Source organism: Neltuma alba, unplaced genomic scaffold (assembly GCF_004799145.2).
Source record: "Neltuma alba isolate B1F8T4 unplaced genomic scaffold, ASM479914v2 tig00010414_pilon, whole genome shotgun sequence".
Lineage (NCBI taxonomy): Eukaryota > Viridiplantae > Streptophyta > Magnoliopsida > Fabales > Fabaceae > Neltuma > Neltuma alba.
This window is the reverse complement of record NW_021635316.1, coordinates 1-19,822: the sequence shown is the minus strand read 5'-3', so window position 1 is coordinate 19,822 and position 19,822 is coordinate 1. Positions and strand designations below refer to the sequence as shown.

General features: G+C 31.5%; 1 protein-coding gene across 1 annotated transcript; it reads right to left on the bottom strand.

Annotated features, from left to right (window-relative positions):
* Positions 1–6,948: 6,948 nt before the first annotated feature.
* On the bottom strand, positions 6,949–10,512 carry LOC114756481 (heme oxygenase 1, chloroplastic-like). The gene is made up of 4 exons (XM_028945432.1): positions 10,230–10,512; positions 9,363–9,586; positions 8,716–8,823; positions 6,949–7,044 (listed from the first exon to the last, which is right to left on the bottom strand). Exons 1-4 carry the CDS (start codon positions 10,510–10,512, stop codon positions 6,949–6,951), a joined length of 711 nt encoding a protein of 236 aa, XP_028801265.1.
* Positions 10,513–19,822: the final 9,310 nt, after the last annotated feature.

The window sequence follows — 19,822 nt, the reverse complement described above, 5'->3', positions numbered from 1 at the left end:
ACAAAACTAATTGAAGGCTCCAGAAGAGTAATTATAATATTACCCAGAGGAACAAAATTTGTTATTAATGATGCTTTATATTCCTCTAAGTCTCAAAGAAATTTATTAAGTTTTACAGATATCCGCCAAAATGGATATCATGTTGAGACTATAAATGAGAAGAACATTGAATATCTGCATGTTATAATGGTAAGAAATGGAGAAAAATATGTCATGGAAAAATTACCGACATTATCTTCTGGTTTGTACTATACAAATATTAGTACAGTTGAAACAAATGCTACAGTAAACCAGAAGTTTACTGATAAAGATACATTTATTGTTTGGCATGATCAGTTAGGCCATCCCGGATCAACTATGATGCGAAGAATTATTGAAAATTCACATGGACACCCATTGAAGAGCCAGAAGATTCTTCAATTTAAAGAATTTTCATGTGCTGCTTGTTCTCAAGGCAAATTAATTATAAGGCCTTCATTGACAAAAATAGGAGTTGAGTCTCCTGCATTTCTAGAGCGTATCCAAGGAGATATATGTGGACCTATCCATCCACCATGTGGACCATTCAAATATTTTATGGTTTTAATAGATGCATTTACAAGATGGTCCCATGTGTGTTTGTTATCAACACGTAATTTAGCATTTGCTAGATTACTTGCTCAAATAATTCGATTAAGAGCACAGTTTCCAGACCATGCAATTAAGACAATTCATCTTGATAACGCTAGTGAGTTTTCATCTCAAGTTTTTAATGATTATTGCATGGCAACTGGAATAACAGTAGAAAAATCTGTTGCTTATGTCCACACTCAAAATGGCCTAACAGAGTCATTCATTAAACGCCTCCAATTGATTGCTAGACCAATGCTCTTGAGAACAAAACTTCCTATTTCAGCTTGGGGACATGCAATTCTACATGCAGCAGCAATTATACGCATCAGGCCAACAAGTTATCATGAATTCTCCTTGTTACAATTGACTTTTGGTCGAGAGCCAAATATTTCCCATCTTAGAATTTTTGGATGTGCGGTATTTGTCCCTATTGCTCCACCACAATGCCCAAAGATGGGACCTCAAAGAAGGTTAGGGATATATGTTGGCTATGAATCTCCTTCTATAATTAAGTATTTAGAACCATTAACAGGAGATTTGTTTACAGCACGTTTTGACGATTGTCATTTTGATGAGACAATTTTTCCAATATTAGGGGGAGATAATAAGCAGCTGGATAAAGAAATTATATGGAAAGCATTATCATTATCTCATCTAGATCCTCGTACACAACAATGTGACCTTGAAGTTCAAAGAATAATTCATTTGCAAAACATTGCAAATCAATTGCCAAATGCATTTACTGATCCTAAGAGAATTACTAAATCTCACATTCCAGCTGAAAATGTGCCAATTAGAATTGATGTCCCAGCAGGACAACTAGAAAGTGCAAGTGAAACCAAACCACGCCTGAAGCGGGGTAGACCAATTGGTTCCAAAGATAAAACTCCTAGAAAGAAAAAAGGAGCAAATAATCATGATGGTCATGATAGTCAAATTGAGGAGGCAAGTCCTATAGGAGAGGACCAAAACATAACTAATCAAAAGACCTCAGAGGAGGCTCAGGTACCTGAAAACAATGAAGAGATCTCGATAAATTATGTTACTATAGGAAAAAGATGGAACCGAGAGAACACAGTTGTTGACAATATTTTTTCATATAATGCTGCTGTTGAAATAATTAATCAACATGAGGATCTTGAACCTACATCAGTTGAAGAATGTAGACATAGAGATGATTGGCCAAAATGGAAAGATGCAATTCAAGCAGAGTTAAATTCACTTTCAAAGCGTGAAGTTTTTGGACCTGTAGTCCATATACCAAATGGTGTGAAACCAGTTGGATACAGATGGGTCTTCGTGCGCAAACGAAATGAGAAAAATGAGATTGTTAGATATAAAGCACGGCTTGTAGCACAAGGATTTTCACAAAGACCTGGTATTGATTATGAAGAGACATATTCTCCTGTGGTGGATGCAATCACTTTAAGATATATAATTAGTTTGGCAGTCCATAGAAAACTTGAAATGCGTTTAATGGATGTTGTTACGGCATATTTATATGGTTCTTTAGATACTGAGATTTATATGAAAATCCCTGAAGGATTTAAATTGCCAGAGGCATGTAAGAATTCTCGAGAAAATTATGCAATTCGTTTGCATAAATCCTTATATGGATTAAAACAATCTGGAAGAATGTGGTATAACTGACTTAGTGAATATTTGTTGAAAGAAGGTTATAAAAATGATCCAATTTGCCCATGTGTTTTTATAAAAAGAAATGGATCAGAGTTTGTTATAATTGCTGTCTATGTGGACGATTTAAATATAATTGGAACTCCTGAAGAGCTTCAAAAAGCAGTTGATTGTTTAAAGAAAGAATTTGAAATGAAAGATCTTGGAAGAACAAAGTTTTGCCTTGGCTTGCAAATTGAGCACTTGGCAAATGGAATTTTCCTCCATCAATGAACTTATACTAAAAAAGTATTAAAGAGATTTTATATGGACAAGGCACATCCATTATCTACTCCTATGGTTGTAAGATCACTGGATAAGGATAAAGATCCTTTTCGTCCTCAAGAAGATGAGGAAGAACTTCTTGGTCCTGAAGTACCATATCTTAGTGCCATAGGTGCATTAATGTATCTTGCTAATTCAACATGACCTGATATTGCATTTGCTGTTAGTTTATTGGCAAGATTTAGTTCTTCCCCAACAAGAAGGCATTGGAATGGAATTAAGCATATATTTCGATATCTTCGAGGGACAATTGATATGGGATTATTTTACTCTAATGAATCAGAATTACAATTAATTGCCTATGCAGATGCAGGATTTTTGTCAGATCCACATAAAGGCAAGTCTCAAACAGGATATTTATTTATTTGTGGAGGTACAGCTATCTCATGGCGTTCAACAAAACAAACTTTATCAGCTACCTCATCAAATCATGCGGAAATAATTGCAATTCATGAGGCAAGTCGAGAATGTGTTTGGCTGAGGTCAGTGACTCAACATATTCAAAAAATGTGTGGTTTTTCCCTTGAACAGAAGATTCCAACAGTATTATATGAAGACAATACAGCATGCATAGCTCAATTAAATGGAGGATATATCAAAGGAGACAGAACAAAACATATTTCTCCAAAGTTCTTTTTCACTCATGATCTTTTGAAAAGTGGTGATATAGATGTTCAACAAATTCGCTCATGTGACAATCTTGCTGATTTGTTTACCAAGACACTACCGACTAGAACATTTGAGAAGTTAGTGTATGGTATTGGAATGCGCAGACTTAAAGACTTAAAATGATGTTATCATTAGGGGGAGTAAATATTGTGTACTCTTTTTCCTTCACTAGGTTTTTGTCCCAATGGGTTTTTCCTAGTAAGGTTTTAATGAGGCACAATACTCATTATGGACATCCAAGGGGGAGTGTTATGAATATTGCATGAGTGGATGTCCATAACCCCTAACCCTTAGAATTCTCATAGGATTCCTTACCTTCAAGTGTCATAAACTACATAACCTCCCTAATGAATGACTTGGGAGGAGTTTCTCATTGTTAATGCTATTATGATGTTCTTTATTCTTTTGTAACCTTAGTATAGGACTTCAATGCTTGGAGACCTATAAATAGAAGGCATACATGAGGTATTTGTACCTTGAACCAAAGTGAATGAGAAAAGGCCATTGTCTTCTCTATCTCTTGCTACTCTTCATTCTCCTTATTTCTTGTAGTTTTACAACAATAATAAAATTTTAGGCCTTGGACAATCCTATCATAAGCCAGATTAAATTATCTATCATTTTAATGTATAATGGATATTACGATTCATGAGATTTTTTTTTTTGCCAGCACGATTCATGAGATTATACAATATATTACTCGCATCAAACAAATAATAAACCCACAGTTTATTATATCAACTTACACCACGCATGTCATATATGAACCCCTATCAATAGGATTTGGACCTTGTAATGAAACTAATCATAATTAAAGATTGTCTTCAACTAAACTCCGTTTATTTTTAATTATTAAAATATAAATATGTTCATTTTTTTTTTAGCAAAGCATAATCTTTATTAATCGAGGAACTAGTACACGTGAAGGGGAATACAGATCAAAATAAAAAACTTGACAGACAGCAAACCAATTCCCACATGAATTTTCAAGGGAGAATTACAATAAGGTCAAAAGAAAAATAATTACAAAACAAATATCAAAAGTTGTTATTTTTTACTCTGAAACTTGTTATTACGGGCTGCTTACGTTGTTACTAAGCTTTTTAATAATTATTTTTCTTTCTTGGGACCTTATTATAATTGTTCGAATTTCCAAATTGTTTCCTCCATCAAGACACTGACTGTTCACCCCATTACACAGATCAGCCCTCAAAATTTGATGAATAGGAGATGGCAAACCCATCCCTCTTTTTCCACAAAATCAGCAGCATGATTCCTTCGCCTTGAAACCAAAGCAATTTTAACAGCGGGCCTTCTTCCTAAGAAGCAAAGAATCTCAGTCATTAGATCAACACACTGCTACCCAATATTATTAATTAATATCCTCCCTATCTACAGCTTTATAAAGCTCCTCGCAGTCAGTTTCTAAGAAGATTTCAAAGCCTGAAAAATGATCGCTGAACAAAGTGCCTTCTTTAAAAGCAACACACTCAGAATGGAAAGGAGAAATAGCTCTGATCCTTTTGCAATTTGCAGACACTCCTTATGAGCAAACCAATACAATTTAGTACTCTCCAAATACAGTTCCAAAGCTGAGTCGGAACCACATAAGAGCTACCAGCTCTCATGTTAGGTTCATTTGAAATACATGCACTTCCATATAGAAACGGAACAAAACAATGATAAGGGTAGCGACAAGTGACAGAATTATAAATATTAATTATTCATTAAAAATTTTATTTCAAATATTTACGAAATCAATATACTAATAAAATTTCCTAAAATTAGAAGTAACGATGCATACATCTTGTGTCATTATCAATCGAATAATATAGATATGTATAATTTTATACATAATATTAAATATAAAATATAGTTATAGGTAAGCATAAAAACAATTTTATCTTAATAATTTGTTAGGAGTTTTTATAGATAAGATTTATATCTAGAATAGAATGTTGCATTGTCCAAGTTAAAGTGTAAGCGTATACTCGAACTATCACTGATGATCACCTCACACTTCTCAAATTTTCTATAAAAAGGAAAAAACTAACTAAAGTTGAAAAAATAATTTTTTATTGGATACCATGCATCCTCTTAACCCCCAGCCATTAGCAATTTCAAAAAATTCTTGTTATACCAGTTCAAAAATTTGAGTACATATTATGATGAATGAAATTAGAATTGATAAAAATATTATTAGGCATCACAATCATATCTATTAGTTCTTACTTGAATATAATTCATTTATTTTTCTCAGAGCCTTCTCTAATTTATTGAACAGAGTCCTTATATTCATTATAAACTCCTAAAATGAGAATAAGAGTACACGTTATGGTTAAAAAAAAAAGAATAAGGTACAAAATATACCATTAATGAATCACGGAAAATAAAAACAAACATTTCCTTGAGAATTTATTATAATTCATCCACTTGAGGAGTAAATTTGCACAAGGCTTTCACAATAGTAAATGGTATTTTCATAAAAGCGATCTCTTTTTGTGAGGAAAGTACAATGGAAGAATCCCAAAAAAAATATATTTGAATTTTAAAATTCTAAATTAGTTTTGTTTGCTGCATTTTAATAATAATTGAAAACATTTAATAAATAAATGACAATACATTTTTGTAATCATTCTTGATTTGGGATTTTAAAATTTCAAGTGTTTTTTTTTTTTGAGATTTTTTCAAGTATAATTTGCCTAAACATTCTTTGGTTATGTGGCTTTATTACATTTACAAGGAAGAGATTGCTTACCCCGAGACATGTTTAATTTGCTTTAACTGTCAGGTTGAATCTTTTGTATGGTTGTATATTGCTATGTAAGTTTTTTTTAAAATTTAATCACATGTATTACAAGTGATTTTGACTTTGAGACTAATTGATTTCAAAACATTCTTACCTAGCAAATGTATTTTCAAAAATTTAAACTTGTGTTTTCTTTTCTATGAGAGTGAGACGTTTATTTCCATAATCAACAGTTTATTGCTTATGTAAAGCTTTTTGACAAATTAGAGAATCATTTGTAGTTTTTTTTTTTTTGGGTTCCTACAGATTTGTCAATTATAAGCAATAGTCTCTATATGCTAATAATACACTTATTAGCATTGATGTGGATGGTAGCTAAATGACATGTAACTTTCCATGACATACAAAATAAAAAAGAGGCTTAAAAAAATTTGTTTATTATCAACGTAAAAATAAAAAATCATTGTACTCATAACAATCATTACACACACACACACATATACACATACATATATCTATATGTAATGAAGTTGATTTCGATCATAATTAGATTATTCATGTGGTCAACGTTCATTAAGGTGCATGCTAAATGAGAGTCACATCAGCATCAACTAATGTTGTTTATCTTATAAATTAAAATATTATGAGCATGAGAATCAATACTTATATTTAGAAAAACTATAAGGATCCAATAAAAAAGTTAAAAAAAAATCTACAAGAACTAAATTAAAAATAAAGTGAAGCTATAGGAACTCACATATTTATTTTCTGTTAATTAAAAATAATGTTTACATATTCAAGAAAGAGCTGTAAACGTGCAGAATTAATTACAAATATATGACAACATTATTAATTGAAAATAACATAGTATGAAGGTCACACAATGTTCCAAGCTTTAGCCATCACTTCAACAATAATCACAAATATTATTACACAAATAGCAGAGCACTAAAATATTATCATGATGCTAATATCAGACCCTGAACCCCGCGTGAAAGCTTGAATGATTTTTCAATTTCTTCCAAACAATGATTCTTTTCTTCTCTGGTCCATCCCTGAAACAAAAACCATTGAGCAATTTTTTTTTTTGAACTATCTCCACTTGAATACCAAGTAAGCAACCAAGAAAATTTTCTTCAAGGTTTAAACATAAATTGATCACATGTCACCGCAATAAAAAAGACGTTCTTAATTACTCATCTTTTCCCGCTGCTTATATTAAATGGTTGTGAGCATGTTTATATAAATTGAGACAAAATTTCACTCACATATTTATTTCCTATTTCGTAAATCACGAACTCACGATTAAGAAACTACTACTAAACATTCTAAACAAGTGCTAACATTTCAACTAGTTCATGGTTTATTAATCGCAAAGGTTTCCTTTTAGCCTTTTACCTTAAAATGAGATTTTATTCTGATGCCTTAATTTTATAAAATATTTTTTAATTTTAGAAAATCATTATATGGTCCAAAGGAAGGAATGTATTTATTAAAAAGTCCTACAATAATTTAGCAACTTGTAATAACAACCTCCAGTGCAAAAAACGACAACAGATTCTAGCTTCTTATATACTCCCTCCGTTCCTTATTATAAGAGACAAATAACCGAAGTACGTTGATCAAAAAAACAGTTAAAGTTAGTTAAGAACAATTAATGTATAAAAAGTATAATTTTTTTCCAAAAATGCCCTCATTAATAAGGAGAGAGAGCATGAGAGAGAACAATTAAATTATTAAAAGAAAGAGAAGTGGAAGGGAGAGAGAGTGTGAGTTGGAGATAATAAATATGGGTAAAGTAGTAAATCAACACAAAAAAGTAGAGACAACTTGTAAGTGTCTCTTATATATAGGAACATGACATAAGCATCAAGTGTCTCTTATAATAAGAAACGGAGGGAGTATCATTCAGACTTTTTGATAATTACATTCCTTTTGTGAGACCTCACAACAATACTCCATTTTAATCTTCTAATCCTAAAATGGTCAATTTCACCGAAAAATGTTAGATATTGAAATTTTTTAAATATTAGCAAAACATTCACAAAGACTAACTTATTAATTTTTTTTCAAACAACAATGATAAATACAGAAAACCATCGTTCAAGATTAACGGGCACTTTATATAATTTAAAAATAAATCGAAATCTTATACAAAACTTTTGTCGTCGTTATAATCATAATATGATGAATTAGTAGTGTGTGGACGCCTAAAAATATAATATAATATTAAATATACAAAAGCAAAATAGAAAAAGAATATTTTCCAAGGATCACTTCGGAATTTTAATTGCAAAAAAAAGAAAAAAAGATTGATAACAAGTAACCATAAAGATATGAGCCTTTCCGATTTCAAAATTTTTAAGATGATTTTTAAATAAAATGGCTGGATGTTAATATATTACCCTGATTTTTAAGCAATTGGATCCGATCTTTATCAATTGTTTTGTTAGATGATTTTTGAGCCAACTAAACCAAATCAAGAACTAGGGAAGCCAATCTGATTCAATTTTCATTGCCTTGCAGTTTAAGAAGCCAAATAAATCAGCTTTTGTACTTAAAGACTCCATTCTGTGTCTTTTTATTTTTTATTTTTTGGGGTTGTCACCCAGTGAACTCCACACATGACAGAAATCTATAGACAATAGAACAACAAACTATTGCAATTGTCACAAAGGACTTAATTATGGGTAAGCAGGTAAAGATTCATGATACAAGAAACTCACTTCTGCAACTTTATTCAACTTGTCCCTCACGTTCTGTAACAGCTGGGAAATCTGACCTTCCCATTTATAGAACTCCAACACCTTGTTGTTAAGTATCTTCTCAGCTACCTGCAGATTAGAACTAAAAACTAAGAAAATGGAATAATGCGATGACTCCTGAGTATAGAAGGATTAAATAGCATTGACTATAAAATCACTGAAATAAAAACCTAAAACAGTTGAGTTCCGTTCTTATTGCTGCATAGCAAGTCCTTCTTAATAACACAGATGAATTGGGAATTTCTTGCAATCTTTCACACTCAGTTGGGTTAACCTGGCACGGTAAGGTAGAAAAACAGATCATGAATAGTAAATTTGCTGCAAGACTCTAAAAAGGACTGTATACTGACGGTTAGACGGTTATCCTACTTCATTTTCTCATCTCCCTCGACCTTTCATATTCAGAATCATGTCTAATGGGAAAAAATCAAAGTGATGATCATGACGACTATGCTAAAGGAGATGGACTAAAGAACCATTTGAATAATACTGTATTACTATAAACATGCCAGTCCACAAGACAGACTTCTAAACCAGCTAGTTTTTGTTAAAGCATCGTGATAGACCTTGAATCACTAGTGACAATTTTCATAGTTATGATCAGTTACCTTCTTCCCAATCATCCTTCCACCGGCCGAATGGCCAAAGTATATGGTGTAGAAGTGGCAAATAAAGGCCTGGGGATCCTTCGCAGATATCTCAATAAGATATTGTGCATAAGTAAGACCAGGTGAAGAAGGTTCCGGAATGGTATGACCTTGCTCCCTGAACCATTCCAGATCTTTTGCCAAGCTCGCAGATCTTTCCAATCCCGTATATCTGAATTCAGAATCTACAGAAAGAAACTAAGAATTTCAGCATCCAGCAAGCAGAACTGATAAGATAAAGGTACGGGAAACTTCACGTAAATGAACATCAAGGAACACCGACTTATGAGTCATGCAAGCACCAAAAGCTAGAAATGGCTAATATAAATAACAGAAATAATTATTCGAAAACAAGAAAATATAAAGAAGAAACAGAAAAGAACAAAAGTCTCAAATATAAGGGTTTGTTACTCAGAGTTGTTTTCGATAGGCTGAGTGAAAGAGTAAGCCGGTTTTCACGTGGTTCAGATAGTTCTTTTAACTGTCTAAACTCTTATTATTTTAGAGCAAACCTCGAAGTGTGTATGGACTAAGCCCCATAAGTTATAACATTCACTTACAAAACAGGGCAGGAGTGGTATATTGAAATCCCAAAGTTATAACAGAAGGAAGCTTGAAAAAAAGGCGAAAAGAATTTCCAGATGGATTTATTGCATAACCTTATTGCTCTGTCATAATGCAAGAGAGAACTAATCATAAATAGGATAAAAACAAACAGTTAGCCAACATACTGCAGAATGAGAGGGGAAAAAATTAACAATGTAGTAACAATCAGATCATCAATAGATATCAGTAACCATTCAAAATTAACTCATAGATGCAACTCACAAGCGGGAAAAGAAGCATTATCGATGATCTTCTCCAGTGTATCATGGACCAATTTGCTATCCACGAGAAACCTCAAATATCCCTCAGTTGTGGGTTCCCACTTGTCCAATGATTGCTCTTCAATCTGACCGGCACGCTTTTCTTCCTCCTTAGCCTGCTCCTTGGTATGCAATTTCATTGCCACAAACCTCATCTCCTCCACAAACCCCTTCGCTTCACCAGCGTGACACGTCTTGGTACTCTCGGCCATCGTTGCGGACGCAGTAACAGCCTTCAATGGCATTTTTGAAACCACGGGAAGAGCCCGAGATTTCACAGATAAGCTCCTTGGCGAAGATTGAACTATGCTTTGCGTCGGGAATGGTAGGATTTTGAAGAGTTGCGCAGATGTATGGGTTCAATATAAAGGAGTTTGAATTGAGAAGCTGGGTTTGGAGGGAAGGGAGGAAGCTACTCATCATTAAAATAATACTATAGCTTTAGTTTTAAATATACAAATTTAATTCACTTTACCTTACGTAACACTCAATTACTTATTACAAGTCATTTATAGGAAAAAATTTTTGATCCCAAGCATACATTTGGAAAAACAAATCCGACGAATTGAATCAGCTTTTTAGTATATGCGAATGAGTTATAAGTTAGATGGTACCACCTCTGGTTGTAATATTAAGTTCTCATCTGTAGGCTATAAATAAGGTCTTATAATTAGGATCAAAAGTAATATTTATTCATTTTAGTTAACACGTATATATTATTTTTTCTACGTTGAAACTATTGGCAACCGACTAATCCAGACTCGAGAGGTAGGAGTGCTGCGGTTTTCCAGTGGTGGTTGTCCCCTCTCCCAACGAGAGCACTTTCCGGGATTCGAACACGCGTTCTCATCCTTACGGGGGGCGAGCGCACTTACCAGCTCGACCAACTGCTCGTTGGTAGATCTTTTTTAAATTATTACAATTAACTAATGTATATAATTTTTTAATTTACTCTGATTAGTTAAATACTCATATTAAATATCCTAAGTAGCATATAATAGGATTAAAATACTCCTTCAATCATACACACATACATATATATCTATATATAAGATAATTTCTTTTGTTGGTGCTAGCAAATATCATATGATAGGATCTTTTGGCAAAAACAAAAGATTGGTAGGATCTTTTATTACATAGGAGTATAGTGTTATATTATTTCATATGATGAGATTTATTTCATATTATATAGGATCACATGATAGGAATTTCTTTTTTTCTTTTGCTATCCATTTGGGATCTATTTGGGATCTCATATTAAATAGTGGTATGGATAGGATTTCTTACACGTGAGTTTGCACAGTGAATAAAGAATTAAAAAAGTAATATTCTTACAACTGAATATCTCTTTGTATATACGCTTATTATCATGTATTGATCGCAACTCACGAACAAGACACGTGTGAACGTGCCACCTTGGTCTTAATATTCTGTTTTGTTAATTCATTAGCAAAAATCCACGTTACTCATCTAACTTATAAGGTTTTAGTTTCCTCTTTTCTTTTGATACTATTTATAAAGCATTTTCAACATGTTTTACACAGACTAAATAAAATATTAAATTGTATTAACTCTTCGTTAAAATATAATAACTTTCTAATTTTACTCATATTTAATATATACATTTTTTTTTTAAAAATGACTATCTATACTATAATAAATGAAGAACAAAAGAATATATTCATACTAAAAATTTAATTAAATGACTTATAAATGGGATTAAGAAAAACCTCCTCTCTTTACTTTATAAATATGACTAGATGAGTATATCTTTCTTTTTAACTCTAATATCATTTGTCTCCAAATGATAAGATGTTATAAATTATTCATTCCCTAAATGTAATACCTATTCTGTAGTATAAATTATATTATAAAATGAGTCTTATATTTAGAAGTGAAAAAAATTATTTTAAAAATTAAACTTAATATATCAATATTTGATAAAATATCAACATTCAAGACTTTAATGTTAGACTTTTTTGTTGCTAGCGTTAGAGTTAAAGAATTGTAGATGTACTTCATAACATAAAATTCGGGAAAAAGCACTAAGTTAGCGTAATGCACTTAATTACGATGAGATTTATTTCATATTAGATAGGATCACATGATAGGGTTTTTTTTTCTTTCACCATCCATTTAGAATATCATATTAAATAGTACTCTCCCATCCTAAATACAAAATCTATTTTATAGTGTAAATTACATTATAAAATAGATTTTATATTTAGGACCAAAGGGAATAGTATGGATAGTATTTCTTACCCTGAGTTTCAACTCGCGCGTTGAATAAGGAATTAAAAAAATAATATTCTTGCAACTCAATGTCTCTTCGTATATACGCTTATTATTATGCATGGATCACAACTCACGAACAAGGCACGTGTGAACGTGCCAACTTGGTCTTAATATTTTGAGAAAAATATTAAATTACATTAACTTTTTATTAAAATATAATAACTTTCTAGCTTTACTCGTAATTAATATATAGACTTTTAAAAAAAATTTCTACCTACACTATAATAAATGAAAGAAAAAATAATAATACCTATCTCCAGTTCTAATAATAAAACCTCGTTTACTACAAATGACGTTTTATAATTAGAATCAGAGATAGTATATTAATACTAAAAACTTAAATGAAATAACGTATTAATAGGATTAAGAAAAACTTTTTCTCTTTGCTTTATAAATAGGACCAGAGGAGTATCTCTTTCCTTTTGACTCTCATATCATTTGTCTCCAAATGATAAGATGTTATAAATTACTCATTCCCTAAATATAAGAACCATTCTGTAGTATAAATTATATTATAAAATGAGTTTTATATTTAGGATTAAAAGAGAATTATTTTAAAAATTAAACTTAATATATCAATATTTTATAAAATATCAACATTTAAGATTTTAATGCTAGCATTTTTTTGTTAACAGTGTTAGAAATTGAGAATTGTAGATATATTTTATAAAATTACGAAAGAAGCACTGAACTAGCGCAATGCACTTAATTACCTACATATCATGATACAAAAGACCGGGCGGATATTATTTCCACGTCACTAAAAACTGTACCAATAATTAAATTAAAAGACAGTGATTCAAGGGTAAGTAAACTAATCATAGTTGAATCGAGATCAACTAAATCGTAATTGACATAATATAATTTAATAAAATATAAAAATATTCATATACACGCACACACTGAAAAGAGTGATATTCAAATAAAAAAGCATTAATCTACCAGTTAAAGAAATATTCCTGTATAAAATCACACATAATTTAATAAAATACTGTTGCTAAAGCATGAAATGAACAAAATGTATTTTTTTGTTTTAATTCAAAAGAAGATCATTTCAAATTTAACGAGATCGGAAAAAAAAATGCAAAATTCAATTCAATCAACCCTATTTAAAACTCTTGACCGAACTAGTTAAAAAATCAGTTTATTCGATTATTAGTCTGGCCCGGCTGTATGAATTGGGTTTGAAGAAACCTAATGAACAAGATACCTTGGGAAATAAAATGAGATTGTGCTCTAATCTGAATCCAATATAATCGAAAATATCATGGGTCGGTGGGAAGAGGAGATGGTTTTAAGTATGCGAATGAATGTTGGCTTATAAATGGTAATGAACATGTGCCTAAACTATGTGGATATAAAGCTTGATGGGAAAAAATTTGCAAAAATTTAACGTTATAGAATATTGTGGAATATAAATTAATGTTATCCTATGTTTATATATGATCCTGTGCAGTACAAAAGACCGGGTGGATATTATTTCCAGGTTACTAAAAACTGAACAAATAATTAAATCAAAAGGCAACGATTCAAGAGTAAGCAGACTAATTGTAGTTGAATAGAGATCATCTAAATCGTACTTGATATAATATAACTTAAGATTAAAATATTCTGTCTTCCTTTACATTTTGTCCTTATTATACGAATCTTTTATCTATTTTGAAAACATATACTTAAATCTAATTAGTTAATACTTATATTAAATATCCTTGGTAGCATATAGTATTATCAAAATGCTCCTTCAATCATATAAATATATATATATATATTTATAGAAGATAGTTTATTTTGTTGGTGCTAGCCAATATCCTATGGTAGGATCTTTTGGCCAAAAAAAAAAAAAGAAAAAAAGGTACTGATGGGATTTTTTTCTTTCTTTAGCCATCCATTTAGGATCTCATTAATAGTAGTATCGATGGTACTTCTTACACGTGAGTTTCCACCCGCGCGTTGAATAAAGAATTAAAAAATAGTATTCTTGCAACGCAGTGTCTCTTTGTATATACGCTTATCAATATGTATTGATCACAGCTCACAGTGCCCACTTGGTCTTAATATTCTGTTTTGTTAATTCATTAGCAAAAATCCACATTACTCATCTGACTTACAAGGTTTTAGTTCCCTCTTTTTTTCTTATATTATTTATAAAGCATTTTCAACGTGTTTTATACAGACTAAAAAAAATTAAATTGCATTAACTTTTCTTTAATATAGGACCTAATTACTGAGTTGGTTTTGGTCCTAAATATAAGACGCATTTCTTATATTTATCAATTTTCTCTAAATTACCCCTATAGATACTCCTCAACCATAATCAAGTAGAAGATAGAGATGGGTGTTAAGAAAGATGATTATGGTATTTTAGAAAAACGTGTCATAATTTTTATAATTAACTAACTTACCTAATTTCCTTAATCTAATTAAATTAGTTCAATGAGTCCTATATTAAGGATTGGAGGAGTAATAACTTTCTAACTTTATTTGTATTTAATAAATACACTTTTTTTTAAAAAAATCACTATCTATACTCTAATAAATGAATAACAAAAATAATACTACTTCTGGTCCTAATTATAAGACCTTTTTTGCTATAAACAAGGTTTTATAATTAAGACTAGAGGTAGTATATTAATACTAAAAATTTAATGAAATGACTTATTAATAGGATTAAGAAAAGCTTTGTGTTTTTGTTTTATAAATAGGACCAGATGAGTAACTCTTTCCTTTTAACTCTAATATCATTTGTCTCCAAATGATAAGATGCTATAAATTACTCATTTCCTAAATATAATAACCATTCTGTAGTATAAATTATACTATAAAATGAGTATTATATTTACAACTGAAAGAGAATTATTTTTAAAATTAAACTAATATATCAATACTTGATAGAATATCAGCATTTAAGATTTTAATGTGAGCATATTTTGTTAATAGTGTTAGAGTTAGAGAATTGTAGATATACTTTATAAAATTAGGAAAAAAGCTTGGTGGTTTCTCTTTCAAATACACTCACTAAGATCAGTTCCCAAGCTCAAAAAAACACTTGGACAACACTTCTCCTATTTTGTCAATTTTTTTTGCCTATTTTAGTGTACTTAGGGGGTATTTGTAGAACAAGTAATATGCTCTTCCCCTCTCATTTTAGGCATGTGAAGCTGCCACCTAGGGGACACTTAGCTGCCATCACATGCTTAAAATTTTCATATCATGCCATGTGTAAAATTCCAAGAATATTCCATTGATTTTTGTGTGAAAATTGGGTTTAAATCCAAATTAATTATTGGACCAGGCTCTTACCCGAAATTTTGGACTTTTCTTGGGCCAATGTGGGACCCAATTTGATCTAGAAAGTTTCAAAAATTAGTTTAACAATAAAATATTAATTCCAAATAATATTAAAGCTTATCAGTTACTATTTACTTGTAACTCTCTGTAATTTTTCTAGGCCTCTAAAATTAGATTTTTCTCATGAAAAATCCTTTTTTTAATATAAGCATGTAATCTGGAAAGTTCTAGAATTTTTTGTCATTTCTAACTATTTATTTTGAAGTTTTCCCAAACAAGGCTTTACCAGTAAGACTTTTGGAAATAAATTTTCTAAAATAATTTCACATACTTCTAGGGCTTGAGACCAATTTTATAAATTTCAATAAATATTTAGATAATTATTCTTTTTTTTTTGGGAATTATTGAGGCATCTAAATGATTGTAATAATTATTTTTATTCGATTTTCACTATTTCTTCTGAAAAACCTCAGTTTTTAGAAAATTCCGTAATAATCTTTTTCATACCATTTTTACTTTTAGGGCCTTCATTGAGACTCCAAATCTTCTAATTTACTTTTTTACAATTTTCTAAAAATTTTCTCAAATTTTCTCATTTTGTTCTTTCTAAACTGATAATTCTAAAATTATCAGTCTGGATCTTATCGGATTTCACATCAAAAATTATTTTGTCCTTCCATCTATTTTTCATATTTGCCCGTAACAAGATTTTTAACTCATAACACTAGGATGAATTTTTCAGGATGTAACATAATGCATTTAATTACCTACATATCATGGTACAAATAAAAGACCAGGAGGATATTATTTTCAAGTTACTAAAAACTGTACCAATAATTAAATTAAAAGACAGTGATTCAAGGGTAAGTAAAGTAATTGTAGTTGAATCGAGATCAACTAAATCGTGATTGACATAATATAATTTAATTAAAATATAGAAATATTCAACACACACACACACAACACACACACACACACACACACTGAAAGGAGTAATATTCGAATAAAAAGCATTAATCTACTAGCACAAGAAATATTCATGTATAAAATCACACATAATTTAATAAAATACTGTTGCTAAAGTATGAAATGAACAAACTGCTATTTTTTGTTTTGATTCAAAGCAAGATTATTTCAAACTTAGCGAGATCGGAAAAAATATATAAAATCCAATTCAGTTGACCCCTATTTAAAACTCTTAACCGAACGTCAAAGAATCGGTTTATTAATTTATTAGTCTGACCCGGCTATATGAATTAGGCTTGAAGAAACCTAATGAACGAGGTAATAATATAAGATTATGTTCTAATCTAAATCGAATACAATCGAAAATATCATGGGTCAGTGGGAAGATATGATGGTGTTAAGTATGCGAGCTGATATTGGCTCATAAAAATGGGAATGAACATGTGCCTAAACCATGTGGACATAAAGCTTGACAGGAAATAATTTGGAAAAATTTAACATTATATTATGTTTTTGGCATTCCATTGTATAGAATGTATTATATAAATTAACGTTATCCTATATTTGTTTATATATGATCCTACATAGAATAAAAATAAACTTTTTGATGAATATACCCTTTATTTAAAATTTAAATATATTGTATACCAAAAAATTAAATATATTCAATTAAAACTATTATATAATTTATTTATTTTTAGAAAAAAAATCCTGTGTAACGATAATGGAGGTGATGATGCAAGAGGTGTTAAAATTGATCACGGGGGTGGCCGGTGGTCATGGTGGTTGTTAGCAACATTTGATAAAACTTGTTTTAGACAAAAAAAAGTTGTTTGATAAAATATCCTTTATTTGAAATTTAAATATATTCATTTAAAACTTTTATGCTAATGCATATGTATATGTATATTCACTCTTGAAGATGAAATTTCTTTTTTTCTTTTTTTTGGGTGAAGAAAGAGAAAGAAAATAAAAAAGAGAAAACACTAGCTACTAATTCTACTACTGCTTAAAACTTCAAAATCCAGCAGATCATCACGTAACAGCTTTTGGAGGTCCTCCGCGGGTAGTTGCCAGGAAATCTTTATCTTAAATTGTTCCAATCCTATGGTGGCCGTTCTGTCAGCACAGTAATTGCCCTCTCTGTCCACATGGTTGATCTGAACTTGCCATTCTAGATTTAACATCTCATGAATGCTAGCAAACGAGTTATAGTTGCCTTCAATATTTCTTTTGTACTTGATAGCCTCCACAATTAACTTTGCATCGCTCTCTACTTCTATTTTCCTGAACCCATCTTCCAGCAAAGCTCCAATCCCTCCAAGATACCCCTTGCTTCTGCCTCACCTACAATGCATTCAGCTATTCTCATTGTGAATCCTCCCAGCCATTCGCCATTGTCTCCTCTCATCACTCCCTCACACCCATTCCAGCCGTTCATTGCTCCATTCCATCAGTATTCAGTTTACACCAGCCTGATCTTGGTGGCTGCCAACTCCCATTCATCACATATGTTTCAGCCGTATCCCACATATTTTCCCCCCATTTATGGTGGTAGTTGTCTAGATACCTTTGAATTATTTTCTCTGGCCTGAACGGTAGTTCAAAGTCCTGGTTGTGGACCCATAGGTTCCGCCATTTCCAGATTTTCCAGCATCCCACTACAAATAACACAGCCCATCTTATTTTTTCTGAGACCTTACCTTATCCTTTCTACTGCTATTTCTTTCAAGCCACTTTGACCAAGCTTGACCAAAGAACTTAACTCTCTTCTCACTTGGTACTAGTTGTCTCCAAATGTGTGTTGCATAGGGACAATCTCGGAGTGCATGGAGTATCGTCTTGTTTTTCTTGTTGCAGACTGGGCACCACCCTTGTCCCCCGTCCCATTTGCTGGTCAGGACCTTCGTTGGTAGTCTATTGTGCATAGCTCGCTACATGAACATTCTCATTGTTTCAGGGATTTTGAGTTTCCAGGTTCTATCCCACTGATTCCGTTGCCCTCTTTCTTGCCTTACTTTGATCCACTTATATGCACTTGCCGTTGAAAACTCCTCATTACTAGTGAGTTTCCATTTGCATTTAGCTTCTGGTTGTTGCTGCTTCCTACTCTGTCCTACTTCAATATTCATGACAAATTTCTCCCACAACTTGCCTAATTCCTTCCACAACCTTGAGTCAGATTGTTTTGTCAATATTGGCTCACCTTGTCCTCTTTCTCTATCATATTTTCCTTTTAGTACCTAAACCCAAAAAGAGTTAGGTTCTTGAAGGAATCTCCATAGCAATTTGAGTATAAAGGCATCATTCATAGCCTTGAGGGACCTGATACCTAACCCACCTTCTTCCTTCTGTCTACAAAGAGTCTCCCAATTCATGGCATGCCATTTATGGGAGTTCTCATGCTTTCCCCAGATAAATTGCCTTTCTCTCTTTTTCCATTTCTTCAATAATTGACAACGGGATAAGCAATGTTTTTAAATTTTAACGAAGCTTCTTATAGAGAGAAACGACTTAGGTTGACCAATCTATAATATATAGAATTAATCTATTTAATAATTTGAGAGCTTACAAGATAAGCAATCAATGCTCAAAGATGACAATTGTGGCGTGTGACAATTTGTACTAAAAAAAATGGTGTGAAACAAAATATGTGGGTGTTTAGGGTAAGAAGACATTGGTTAGGTGTCAAATGTACGATCTTATAAAGCCAAATTGAATTCATTTTAACGTATAAGGGATATCATGGTACATAAAATTATCCAATATATTACTTACACTAAACAAGTGATAAACACATGCTGCATTATATTAATTGGCTTATGGTATCATCCGTATCCACATACTCTATATACACTACAAATAAATCAATTTTACCAATATTTTGTAACCACCAAGTCGTCGCTCCAACGACAATCGTTGAGACCCATTCGGAGGGACAAAGAGGAGTCGCCACTAAAGGTCGACTTTCACAACAACAAAGTGTTGTTGCTGAAAGTCCTCATT